Source organism: Mus pahari, chromosome 3, assembly GCF_900095145.1.
Source record: "Mus pahari chromosome 3, PAHARI_EIJ_v1.1, whole genome shotgun sequence".
Lineage (NCBI taxonomy): Eukaryota > Metazoa > Chordata > Mammalia > Rodentia > Muridae > Mus > Mus pahari.
The window spans coordinates 113381162-113394389 of NC_034592.1; the positions used below are offsets into that span (position 1 = coordinate 113381162).

Here is a 13228-nt window from a genome sequence, read left to right on the forward strand (position 1 = left end):
GCATTGGCATAGCCTCACAAGAGAGCTATGTCAGGGTCCTGACAGCAAAATCTTTCTGGCATATGCAATAGTGTCTGGGTTTAGTGGTTGTATATGGGATGGATCCCCAGGGCAGTCTTTGGATGGTCTTTCCTTCAATCTCAGCTCCAAACTTTGTCCCTGTAACTCCTTCCATGGTTATTTTGTTCCCCATTCTAAGAAGGAGCGAAGTATCCACACTTTGGTCTTCCTTCTTCTTGAGTTTCATGTGTTTTACAAATTGTATCTTGGATATTCTAAAAAGTGATCACAGATAGACCAGGCTCTGCTGTTGGGGAGAGAAAATGGTAGGGTTAAAAGACTATGTCTGAGGTTATCTCATTGTCTCAGGAGCACCTCTGTTTTACAGGGTGCCAATATGCCACAGTATCGACCTTGGATGGGAGAACTGTACAAGATACACCATAGATTATTAATCAATAATTTAAGAGTTTGACTTTTCCTATGTGTTCCAATGTATTAGCAGTTGCATTTCACATATTCTTCATCACTATTTTTAAACATTAACCAGAATAATACTATCTGCTATGACCAACAGGTCCAAAATACCTCATTACATCTCTCTCAATGCAAAATCCAAATGGGGCATTTACACTTAGTGGGCACAAGTACAGGGGATGTTATGGGTGGGTCAGGGGCTGGGCCTCTTGTCCAAAGGAACTGGAGAAAACAGTTCACACAGCTTTACTGGAGTGATAAGAGAGCTTTACTGGGAGTGAAGCAACAGTAGCAATCAGAAAAGGACACTGTAGATAAGTATTGACAGCCGAGCCCACGAGGGAAGATAGACTGTAGCCCTGCGCACAGTCTGGAGTCTCAGGCTGTGGGGAAGTAGCGGCTGGTTACCAAGAGACATAGTTTGTGGATTCCCTGTTTTATTCATAGATGAAGTCACATGTTCATTTTTCTACTGTGAATATTTGCCTAATTGTGCATATGCCCAAAACAAGTTTAGAATGAATCAGCTCTTCATTCATCATACCCAGATAGATTGGGAACACACTTGAACAGAAACTGTCTAAATGTAATTGTTGTTAGGGGCAGAAAAATGTATACTATTGTCCAGAGAGGGGGTTCTGAGGTTGCTTGGTGCATTGTTCAAAGATGCAATGTTAACAGGACATTCAGGTAAAGGAGCCAAGCTGCCCAATGCATTATTATAAGGTATGGTGTGCATTAACTCAAAACTAAATAGGACCCCAGGATACTACACTATTCCCTATGCTTGTCTGCTTTGAAAGGGAAAGATGACTCCTTCCGTCCCCTGGCTCTGCCTGAATCAAATGTCTGAAAGAAGAAAAGCCTAGAAGTCATAGTTGGGGTCACACAAATCCACAGAGGAGCACTGTCTATTCTGTGTTCCATAAGAAGAGGAACTGAGTTTTGGAAGGAGTGTGTCCCCATCTTGGAACGAGGAGGGAGAAGATAACATAAGCGAAAGGGCTGCAAATGAGGCTATTTTCCAGGAGTTCACATACTCTCTTCCTTCCATCGTCAGATCTGACCTGGCCATCACCCTGAGACTGAGGCTGCCTACTCCACTGTCCCAATTTTCACTCTGAAATAAAAATCTACCCTTGGGGCTGGAGGGGTGGCTCAGCAGTTAAAAATGTTCTTGCTGCTCTTCCAGGGGGCACAAGTTCCCACCCCCACCCCCTGAGCACACAATGGATGACTCATAACCCCTATAAGTCCAGCTCCAGGGGATCTGATGACTTCTGTCCTACAGAGACACCTGCACACACCTGACATACATACATACACAAATAAAAATATTTGGGGGGGGGGTTGAGACAGGGTTTCTCTGTATAGTCCTGGCTGTCCTGAAACTCACTCTGTAGACCAGGCTGGCCTCGAACTCAGAAATTCGCCTGCCTCTGCCTCTCAAGTGCTGGGATTATTTATTTATTTTAAATAAATCTAAAAACCAAACCAAAAATAACCTCTAGCTCAAGGCCAGAGTTCAAACTGTAGTTTCCCCAGCTAGCAGACAAAGCTTTTCCTATTCAAGAACATAGCGGACCCCAAGGGCAACCTGACAGCAGCAAATGGGACTAGAACCCACATATATAGCAGAGCAGTCCAGAAAGGTCCAATTGGAACACAGACAAAATCTACATCTTTATTCTTGTCTCTCTTTTCCAGAGCCCACATCTTACTCTCCCAGCCAAATCCAGACCCTGGACAAGAAAGTGCAGGGCCCCCGCACCTCCAGTACTGAGGGCGGGGCCTCACAGCCTACCTCCTGGCACCATGTTGGGTCTCAGCCACCGAGAGTGAGACGAGATTCTGGCCAACTCCAGTCTCAGACTCACACAGGCAGGTCACCTTCTGGGAAGAGAACCCAGAGGCCTCACAACTAATTTTCTGGCATTCATGGGTGTCCCAGTCCTGGGCTTGAATCTCTACTGTTTTATATATCTCTTCCCTTCTCATCTCACACATATACATGTTTCCCTATGGCACATGTAACATGTGAACTTTAATCCTTGCTTCCAGCCCTTGAGTACTACCTAAAGGGAAGAGCAATGGACCTCACACACTAGCGGTTTCCCTTGGCTCCAGACTTGGGGAGGCAGGGATGAGGCCATGACTCCCTTAGTGGAATTTTTCCATGGTGTATATGTTAGGACTCAGTTTCTACAGCCCCTCTGAGCAGAACTATGGTGTGGAAGAGCCTACAGATCTTACATCAGCCCCATCTCAAGGAGGCCAGATGGTTCAAATGGCAGGTCTGAGCAAAGGAAAACAGAGGTGGATGAGCCAGAGAGTCCTCCCAAGAGCAAGATCTGCAACACCCAGCATCCGGCCTGGGAAGCTGAGGCCAATCAAGCTCAGAGACTACACTGGAGCCTCCTAGCAGCAAGACAAAGAAACACACAGGCAACATGATTCTTCCGATCCAACTGAAGAAAACTCAAAGATCATGCAGGGCAGTCAAGTCCTTTTTCTACATCAAATTCTAACAGGAATTAATCTGATTCCTGTATAAGGGTCCTTGAAGATGATAAATCTTTGCAAAATGTCTCCTGGTAGGTGTAAGTGAGAGAAGACAGACTGTTTAGAAGGCTTTGCTAGAAGCCAAAGGCTTAGCAAGGTAGAAGTCTTAGATTCTCTAGAAACCCCAAGTGTAAGAAAGACACACATCCCTCTATATTCCCAGGTTTGCTCAAACAGGTGAGCAGTGAAGCTTCAAGCCAAGAGAGCACCTCACCCCATGTCTCTTGAGTATTCTGAAGAGAGTCCTTTCATCAGAGCGCTCTCTCTCTCTCTCTCTCTCTCTCTCTCTCTCTCTCTCTCTCTCTCTCACTTACACACACACACACACACACACACACACACACACACACACACACACATTGAACATCAGGCAAAGTCCTGGTAGTGAGAAGATTTCACAGCTACTCCTAACTTATACAATTAACACAGTTCTCAAACTGAATTTCACACATGAGCTACAACAGAGTGGAAATGAAGCCATCTGAGCAGGAGAAACAGGGCAGTTACTTCACCTCAGTCCATCTGTCTCAGGTAGGGTTTCACTGCTGTGAACAGACACCATCACCAAGGCAACTCTTACAAGGACAACATTTCATTGGGGCTGGCTTACAGGTTCAGAGGTTCAGTCCATCATCAGCGAGGCAGGAGCATGGCAGCATCCAGGCAGGCATGGTGCAAGAGAAGCTGAGAGTTCTACATCTTCATCTGAAGGCTGCTAGCAGAATACTAACTTCTAGGCAGCTAGGATGAAGGTCTTATGGCCCACACCCACAGTGACACACCCACTCCAACAAGGCCACACCTTCTAATTGTGCTACTCCCTGGGCAGGGCCTATACAAACCATCACACCATCCTAACAAAATGAAGATCTCCATGAACCCCCAGTGAGCCTCCAGATCTGACACTGCCTTCAAGTCACACGCTGCCATCTGGGGACAGACATTCTGGCTGTAAGCTTACCTAAGATAGCAACACAGGAACTCAGGCAAACTAAGCCACGCCAGCCAGCAAAGCCCAAAGCAGCTTCCATATCATCAGTACCATCTTGCCTGCATAATGCCAACTCAGAAACGAGACCAAGTGGTACCTCTTGAGCCATCAGCCTCTGTTACTGTTGGGCATTTGACAGTTAACAGTACACCTAAGTGCCTATAATAAACCAAATAAATCACCTGTTTTGAGGAAGCATAATTGTATGTAAAGAAATATATTTGCTGTCTATTGCTAGATACCAAATGAGCTCTTAACTGATGCCTTAAATGGGTTGGGCATAGTGGCACATGCCTGTCATTCTGGGCACTCAGGAGTCAGAGACAAGAGGTTTGCATCAAGCTCAATGCCAATTTAGTTTGTATAGTGAATTTCAGACCAGCCAAGGCTGTATCACAAGAACCTGTCTCAAAAATCCAGAAGGAAAGTAAGTAAAGTATATTAAATATTTATTATATTGAATAGTGTCTATGGGTCAAGAATGTAGGGGTGGGTTGGGGGATAGTTTAATCAGTAAAGCGTTTACAGTGAAAATATGGGGACCTGAGTTTGAGCCCCAGAACCCATGGAAAAAGTCAGAAGCAGTAGCTTGCATCTATAACCCAGTGCTTACGGGCAAGGGGGCATGAGACAGACAGATCCTAGGGACTTGCTCAAACAGTGAGCTCCGATTCTATGATTCTGTGTCAAAAAAAAAAAATAGAGTGGGATAGAGGAAGGCACTGGATATGGATCTCTACATCATGTGTACACACTGGAGTATGTGCTTGTATGTGCAGAGTGGGGAGTCAGGAGGGAGCGAGAGAGAGGGAGACAACTCCCCATGTGTGCCGAGTATGCACTTGTGCACGCACACGCGCGTGCGCGCGCACACACACACACACACACACACACAGAAGAATCTATTCTATTTCTGGGCACTGCAAGCAAATGAAGCTGAAAAGCACAATCCCATAATGCGTCACACCATGCTATGAGCAGGAGGCTTTAATTCCTCTTGGGTATTGACAGGAGACCATGCTTATTCTCCCTGTGAACCTCTCCATAAAGCTGTGTCAAAGTCAAAACTGTGGAGGCAGATCTCCAGTAAAGGGGACTCTATCTGTTAATAGGCAAAGGTTAGGATTGCAATCTGGAATACAGCACGTACAGGCCAGAGGAGACTATGTTATGTGTGGAGAACAAAGGAAAGGCTGACTGTTTCTGAGAGAGATCCATACAGGATATTTTGAAGGAAAGTGCTGTGGCATTGTGGGTTACTTTCAGGAGCTGGAAGCTCAAATTGGCAGTACTTAATGTATAAACCCATTCTTGGTTTGTTTGCTTTTTTTTTTTGAAGTTTTATTTGTATTTTCTCTACACAAGTGTTTTGCCTGCATGTATGTCTATACACCTTATGCATGTCTGGTGCCCATGGAGTCCAAAGGAGTGCATTAGATATCCCAGAACTGAAGTTATATTGATAGCTGCCATGTGGATGCTGGGATTCAAATCCAGGTCCTCTGGTAGAGAAAGCAGTGCTCTAACCACTGAGCAATTTCTCCGTCCCTCACTGTCTAATAAATCTTCACAGGTCTTTGAGTGAGCCAAAGAATGAGGTGGAGGAAACACACATGGGTAAGAGGAAAATGTTAAGGTGGTGTGGGCTTGCAGACAAAGGACATTACTATTCAAAAAAAATAAAAGTGGCTAACTGCTCTGCTTTCTTGGGGTGACTTTCCTGTCATATGACTTTCCAGCATATTCCATCTTAGCAGTTCACATTCCCTGAAGGCATCACAGCCTGTGGAGGAGGGCTAGCAGCAGAGCAGGCAGCACTATCCACAACACGGGGCTAAGTGCATCCATCCTGCCACTGTGGACCTGGCCAGATGTAGAGCTTTGTAGACACAGCTCAGAAGGAGCTGGACCAGTGTGCCCTACCCAATTACCAACCTCAGAATCGGAGAGGTCCAGTGTGGTGAGTACTCCCAACGTGGCTGCTCCACTATCCTGGCCATCCAGCTGTGAGAGATTATCCTATTGGGCTTCCCAGGTCCCCTCTCATACCTGAGGCTGTACCTAGGAACATCTACACTTGACTTACAGTTGCAGCCGTCTTGGTTACCTGCCACTGCCACCTTCAAGCACCAGAAGATGCATTTGGGCACCAACAGGCTAAGCTAGTGTAGCAGGAATAGATTCTTTGGAGAGCTAGGGAGAGCTGTCTCTGGTGCCACCTGTGGTAGGATCGGGATACAGCACTTTCTGAACGTCCAAAGACAAGGACCTCCCTTTTCCCCTTAGAGTACCCAGTTACCACAACAGACTAGGATGTTAAGGAAAACCTATCACCTAGGCTGGGGCTGGTTGGGCTAGATAGCTTAACTCATGTGGCAATCGACAAGTACAGGCTGGAGTGGCTTGCTCTCTCTGCCCACCCCCGACTTTCTAGCAGGTTACCGTGGGTTCATACTTTGAATGGCCTCAGAGTTCCTACAGAGAGTAGAAGTGGCACGGCTTCTTGAACCCTGGGGCTAGAACAATGTCATTCTGCTGCATTCTTTACCTAGACACAAAGGGTGGACACAGACTACACCTCCCAGTGGCAGGAACACCAAGAACTGGGAGCCAGTGTTCATCCATCACAAATGAGTTTTGATGGGCAGATAAAAGTACATAAAAAGATATATACTTATACACGGGGCCTCGTCTTGTTCAGGCCGAGCCTGCGACACTGCCCAGCCCTTGCAGTCTAGGGAAGAGGTGTTAACTTTAGGTCCCATTATGTCTACGGGACGGGTCCCTCGGCAGAGGCCTCTCTGTTTGACTGGTGGGTTGGAAGTGAGGAGGGCTTCTGTAAGCCAAGAGTCCTGGGCTCTTGAGAGAGATGGTGCAGAATGAGGCAGGCCTTGCTCCCATCACTCTTTTTTTTTTTAAAAAAGATTTATTTATTTATTATATGTAAGTACACTGTAGCTGTCTTCAGATACTCCAGAAGAGGGAGTCATATCTCATTAAGGATGGTTTGAGCCACCATGTGGTTGCTGGGATTTGACCTTCGGAAGAGCAGTCGGGTGCTCTTACCTGCTGAGCCATCTCACCAGCCCGCTCCCATCACTCTTAAGGAACCCAATCACTTACAGTTCTCATGCCTCAGTTTCTACAGCTCAATATTGAGGACAACAGTTTTCTCTCTATCACCCGGACTTGTACACCCACTGATTATCTTAGTTAAGGTCTTACTGCTATGAACAGACACCACGACCAATGCAAGTCTTATAAAGCACAACTTTTAATTCGGGCTGGCTTACAGGTTCAGAGGTTACACGTTCAGTCTATTATCATCAAGGTAGGAGCATGGCAGCATCCAGGCAGGCATGGTGCAGGCAGAACCAAGAGTTCTACATCTTTATCTAAAGGCTGGTAGCAGATTACTGACATCCAGACAGCTAGGATGAGGGTCTTAAAACCCACAACCATAGTGACACACATACTCCAACAAGGCCACACCTACCCCAACAGGGCCTTACCTCCTAACCGTGCCACTCCCTGGGCGAGCATATACAAACTGTCACACTGATGATGCCAGTGGTTGATGTGCTAGCCAGTAAGGCAAACTGACCAGGGCATAGTACCACACAGTTTTTATCCTAGCACTCTAGAGACAGAGACAAGTGGACCTCTAGGAGTGTGAGGTCAGGCTGATCTACAGAATGAGTTCCATACCAGCCTACATAGGGACCCTGTCTCAAAATGACTTAATAATAATTATTATTAATAAATTTTAATTTAAGTGTTTCCTTTTATAAATGAAATTATGGGGCTGCCAAGATGCCACCTGGATTAGTAGCACACACTTTTAATTCCAGCATTTGGGAGGCAGAGGTAGGCAGATCTCTGCTGAGCTTAAGGCTTACATAACAAGTTCCAAGCCAGCCAGGCCTACAGTGACACCTTCTCTCAAAAATGAAAGAAAAGATAACTTAGTCAGGTAGTGGTGACACACATCCCAGCACTTGGGAGGCTGGCCAATTTCTGTGAGTTTGAGGCCAGCCTGATCTACAGAGTTAGTTCCAGGACAACCAGAGCTACACAAAGAAACCCGGTTCAAAAAACTGAAAGGAAAAAAGAAAAAAAAAAAGATTACTCAATGGGTAAAGGCACTTGCTACCAATCTTGATGACTGAGTTCAATCCCCGGGACTCATATGGTTGAAGAAAAGAACCAATTCTCACAAGTTATCCTTTGACCATTCATGTACCATAGCATAATATACAAATAATAAATTTAAATATACTTTTAAAAGAAAATAAAGTTTTGGACATGTGGTAGATGCCTTTAATTCCAGTATTCTTCAAGCAGAGGCAGGCAAGTATCTGAGTTCGAGATTAGCTTGGTCTACACAGTGAGTTCCAGGCTAGGCAGAACTACATAGTGAGACCTATGGGGGGAGGTCCATTGTTTAGATTTAGAGAAACACTCTATCAATAAATAAGATGGGAGCTGGGCATAGTGGTACATGCCTTTCATACCAGCATTGGGGAGGCAGAGGCAGGCAGATCTCTAAGTTCAAGGCCAGCATGAACTACAAAGCAAATTTCAAGAAAGCCAGGACTACATGGGCTACACAGGCTACACACACACACACACACACACACACACACACACACACCAAACAAACAAAACCAAAACCCTGGGGAAAACCTCAGATGGATGGATGAATGGATGGATGGATGGATGGATGGATGGATGGATGGATGGATGGATGGATGGGATGGGATGGGATGGATGGATGGATGAGATGGGAGAAGACCAGACACAGTGGGGACCCAGATCTCAGGAGGCAGAAGCAGAATGATCTCTGAAACACTGAGGCCAGCCTGGTCAACATATTGAGTTCCAGGACAGTCAGGACTCCATAGTGAGACCCTGTCTCAAATAGATGATAGACAGACAGACAGACAGACAGACAGACAGACAGGCAGGCAGGCAGGCAGGCAGGCAGGCAAGCAGGCAGGAATAAATCAGATAGAGAACTATAAAAGAAGACATCCAACATTGATGTCCAGCCTCTACATGTGTGTGCATCCTTACACAACAGATTACTCAACTATTAAAAACAATGACGAATGAAATTTGCGGGCGATGGCTAGAACTAGAAAAGATCATCCTGATTGATGTTACCCAGACCCAGAAAGACAAACATGGAATGTACTCACTTATAAGTAGACATTAGCTATTAAATAAAGGATAATCATGCTACAATCCACAGACTTGGAGAGGCTCAGTAACAAGGAGGGCTCAAGGGAGGCAGGAACACATGGATCTCCCTAGAAGGGGGAAATAGAATAGATGTTGCAAGTTGACAGGGGGCAAATTACTTTTTTTTTTCAAAGAGAAAAGACTCTTAACAAAACTGTTTAAAGTAGAAGGGATGAAGATACTAACAATTAGCAAATTTACCATCTGAATGGATTTTCCAATTCCTATTATTTAAACAATAAAAGTAAATATTTACCCACTGCCACTAGAAGTTGAATGGTATTGGCAACTGTTTCACCATGTGAAACTTAATCATATTTAGAGACAATGTGTTGTTTACACATGTAAGTGAATGACTGAAGTCATTTTTAAAAATGAACTTCAGAGAGTGTGTAAAAATTGATGTTAGGAAATTCTTATATAAAATGGTATGCTATTTATTGGCAAATGAACAAAAAAGTGAGCTGGAGAGACAGCCCAGTGATAGAGCACTGGCCTAGAATTTGTGAGGTTCTGGGTTCAATCACCAAAATTGTAAAAAGGGGAAGGAAAAACTATTACAAAGATATGACAAGGGTCTTGCATATTTTGCTAAAGCACTCAATAATTTTAAAAAGAAGCTAGGTATAATGGTGTGCACCTTTTTTTAAAAAAAAAAAAAGATTTATTTATTTTATGTATATGAGTATATGTGTAGCTGTCTTCAGACACACCAGAGGAGGGCATCAGATCTCATAATGGATGATTGTAAGCCACCATGTGGTTGCTAGGACTTGAACTCAGGACCTTTGGAAGAGCAGTCAGTGCTCTTAACTGCTGAGCCATCATCTCCAGCCCAAATGGTGTGCACCTTTAATCCCAGCATTAGGAGGAAGAGGCAATTGGATCTGTGAGCTAAAGCCAGTGGGTCTACATAGTGAACTCTAGGCTAGCCAGAGTTTAATAGTAAGATCTTGTCCCAAAGAATAACATTTCAACAATAAAAACGACCCAGAAAACAAGATGAATGACCACTAGCATTTGAGTGCCCACTACACCAGGGACCTATCTATTTCATACCTGCCCCAGTACCAGATACTCAATAAAGGTTTGTTAAAGGGATGAATGAATCTTTATTCTGAAGAAATAGAGTCTCAGGTCAAGTGATTAATTTCTGGTCACATTGTAAGTCACAGAGCTTGGGCTCCTACTTTGATTCATATTTATTGTAGATTAATAAGTCACCCATAAATTTAATGGCTTTAAGGCCACAATGTTTTTTCACAATTCTGTGACTAGACAGGGTACACATGGCTCTTGTTATGACTGGGGTTTCATGCAGCTGTAATCAGGGACAGTGGCAAGGGGTAGAACACATGTCTACTCTTTTGTTAGGGATAGTTGGAAGGCTTGACCTCTATCTGTCCCCATGTCGTCTCCATGGGACTCATCGGCACAGTAGCTTCACTTCTTACAAGGCAACTCAAAGTCAACAAGCACACAAAAGGTTCACAAATGGCAGACTCAATCTACCCATGTCAGTTGGGCCATAGACCTGGTTGTCAGGAGGCATGGATCATTATTGGCCTTTCTGGAGAACAACCACCACAGGTGATTGATTACAGGATACCAACACCTTTAATTTTCTTATTACTTTGTTCATTATGCGCAATCATAAGCAAAACATGAATTTCTGCTTTAGAAATATTCAGGAAGTAGGAAGGATAACTTGGAGACAAAACCCAACAATTTTACAGAAGTCTACTTTGGTAGGAAAGGTCTGTTTTGAACCTAAGCAAGAGCAATTAATTTATCAAAGAACCCTAGGGAAGAGAAGAAATGGTGAAATGGTGTCAAATATCATAATCTACAGATGTCCACTAGGTTCAGAATTATAAATATTGGAGAACTTTTTTTTTTTTTTTTTGGAAGCAAGGTCTTACTATGTAACCTTGATTAGCCTGGATCCATCGATATATACCAAACTAGCCTTGAATTCACAGATATCTGCCTCCAAAGTGCTGTGATTAAAGGTGTGTGTGTGTCACCATTCAACTCCTGGGGTGACATTTTAATGAAGTGGTGGAGGTGAGGAAGCCAAAGGAATATCTTGTTCTTTTCTTGTTTGTTTGTGCTGTATCGTCTCATCTAATCACAAGCATTTATAGCTTACTTTTCTTGAAACAGAGTTTCACTGGGTAACCTTACCTGCCTTGGAATTTGCCATGTAGCCCAGGGCTGTCTCTGCCTCCCAAATACCAGAATTAAAGGTGTGTTCCATCATGTCCTGCCAAGCACTTATAGTTTCCTAGTTGTAATACATACATATTTGACTATCCAAGTCTACTTTATTATCCAAGCCAGCTTCATTATAGACAATGTAACGCCAACTTACTCCATGATTTGTTTTTCTCACTAAGGAACTCTCAAGAGTTTTTATATTCCATATGTGTGTGTGTGTGTGTATATATATATATATATATATATATATATATATATATATATATAGTAGTTTACATATGTGGTTTACATATAGTTTACATATGTAGTTTACATATATGTGAATATATGAGATTTCTATGTGTGTATGTGTATATGTGTGTGTGTGTGTGTGTGTGTGTGTGTAAGTAACTCTGTAACCTACTAAGAGATTCTAACCTCTTCCTGGAAACTCATTAATAGTTAAGCACCTTGCTGGGCATGGTGGCGCACGCCTTTAACCCCAGCACCACATGGGAGGCAGAGGCAGGCGAATTTCTGAGTTCAAGGCCAGCCTGGTTTACAGAGTGAGTTCCAGGACAGCCAGGGCTAAACAGAGAAACCCTGTCTTGAAAAACCAAAAAAAAAAAAAAAAAAAAAAAAAAAGTTAAGCACCTCTGAAAACAAAGATTTAGGATTAAGTTAAAAAAATAATGGAATTATACTGTTAATATTTCCCATTATATTCTGGAACCACCCATTTGACCATGTATGGTAATTATTTGTTATGTTTAAGAAATTAACAGTTAAGTATTCAACAGATTATCTTTGTAATTCCACCCTAAAAAAATGTGAACTGTGGGCTGATAAGGTAGCTCAGTGGGTAAAGACATTCCTTACCAAGCCTGAAGCCTTAAGTTCAATATCTGGAACACATGTGTTAGGAGGGAGCCAACTCCCCAAAGTTGTCTTGACCTTCACACACAGTGCCATGCACATCTGCAGAGAAGCAAACACACATACACGTCTTCTTTTTAAATGGGGAAAGTAGTGACTGCCTTAGTTTTGAGATCATAAACCAAAATGCAGTAATAACCATACCTGTAATACTGAGATTATGATTTAATCATTGCTTAATGCTTAATATAGATTTATAAGTGAAATAAAATGAACAATGTGCTTCAACTTTTAAAATGTTTATGTGTATGGGTGTTTCGCCTACATGTGTGTACCACATATGTGCCGTTGGTACCCGTGGAAACCAAAAGAAAGCAATAGATCCCCTGGAACTGGAGTGACAGGTGAATGTGAGATGCCATACAGGTGCTGGGAACTGAATCTAGGACCTCTGGCAAGGAACTCAGCACTCTTGACCACTCTGCACCCCATGTGTGAATTTTGTAAATTCACTGAGTTAGGAAAACAAATCAGATACAACTTATAAATGTGCCTTATGGTTATGAGAATTTTCAAAATCCCCTTAGGAGTTGCAGTAGAGTTCAGCTAGTGGAGGCCCTGCCTTGAACTTACTAACAGACACACAGGACTGGTTCAAAGATTATATACATGGTCTGCTACAGAGCCACCTGAAAATCACCTCTGGGAAGGATGGAGGGGAGGAAGGGCGGGAAAGGGAAGAGAAAGGAAGAGTGATGGGAGGTGAAGAAGAGTGACGGAGGTAAGGGAGAAATCCCCTTAGCATTATTATTTTCTGTAAGGCATAGACTATTTAAGAGACTATTCAAGTTTGGGATTTATTTTCTCTTTTTTTTTTTT

General features: G+C 43.4%; 1 protein-coding gene across 1 annotated transcript in view; it reads left to right on the forward strand.

Annotated features, from left to right (window-relative positions):
* Tmc2 (transmembrane channel like 2) overlaps positions 1–2402 on the forward strand; it is a 63745-nt gene extending 61343 nt beyond the window's left edge. The window contains exon 19 of the mRNA XM_021194720.1: positions 2185–2402. Coding sequence (XP_021050379.1) covers positions 2185–2402 — 218 coding nt within the window. The remainder of the gene's footprint in view (positions 1–2184) is intronic.
* The last annotated feature ends 10826 nt before the right edge of the window (positions 2403–13228 follow it).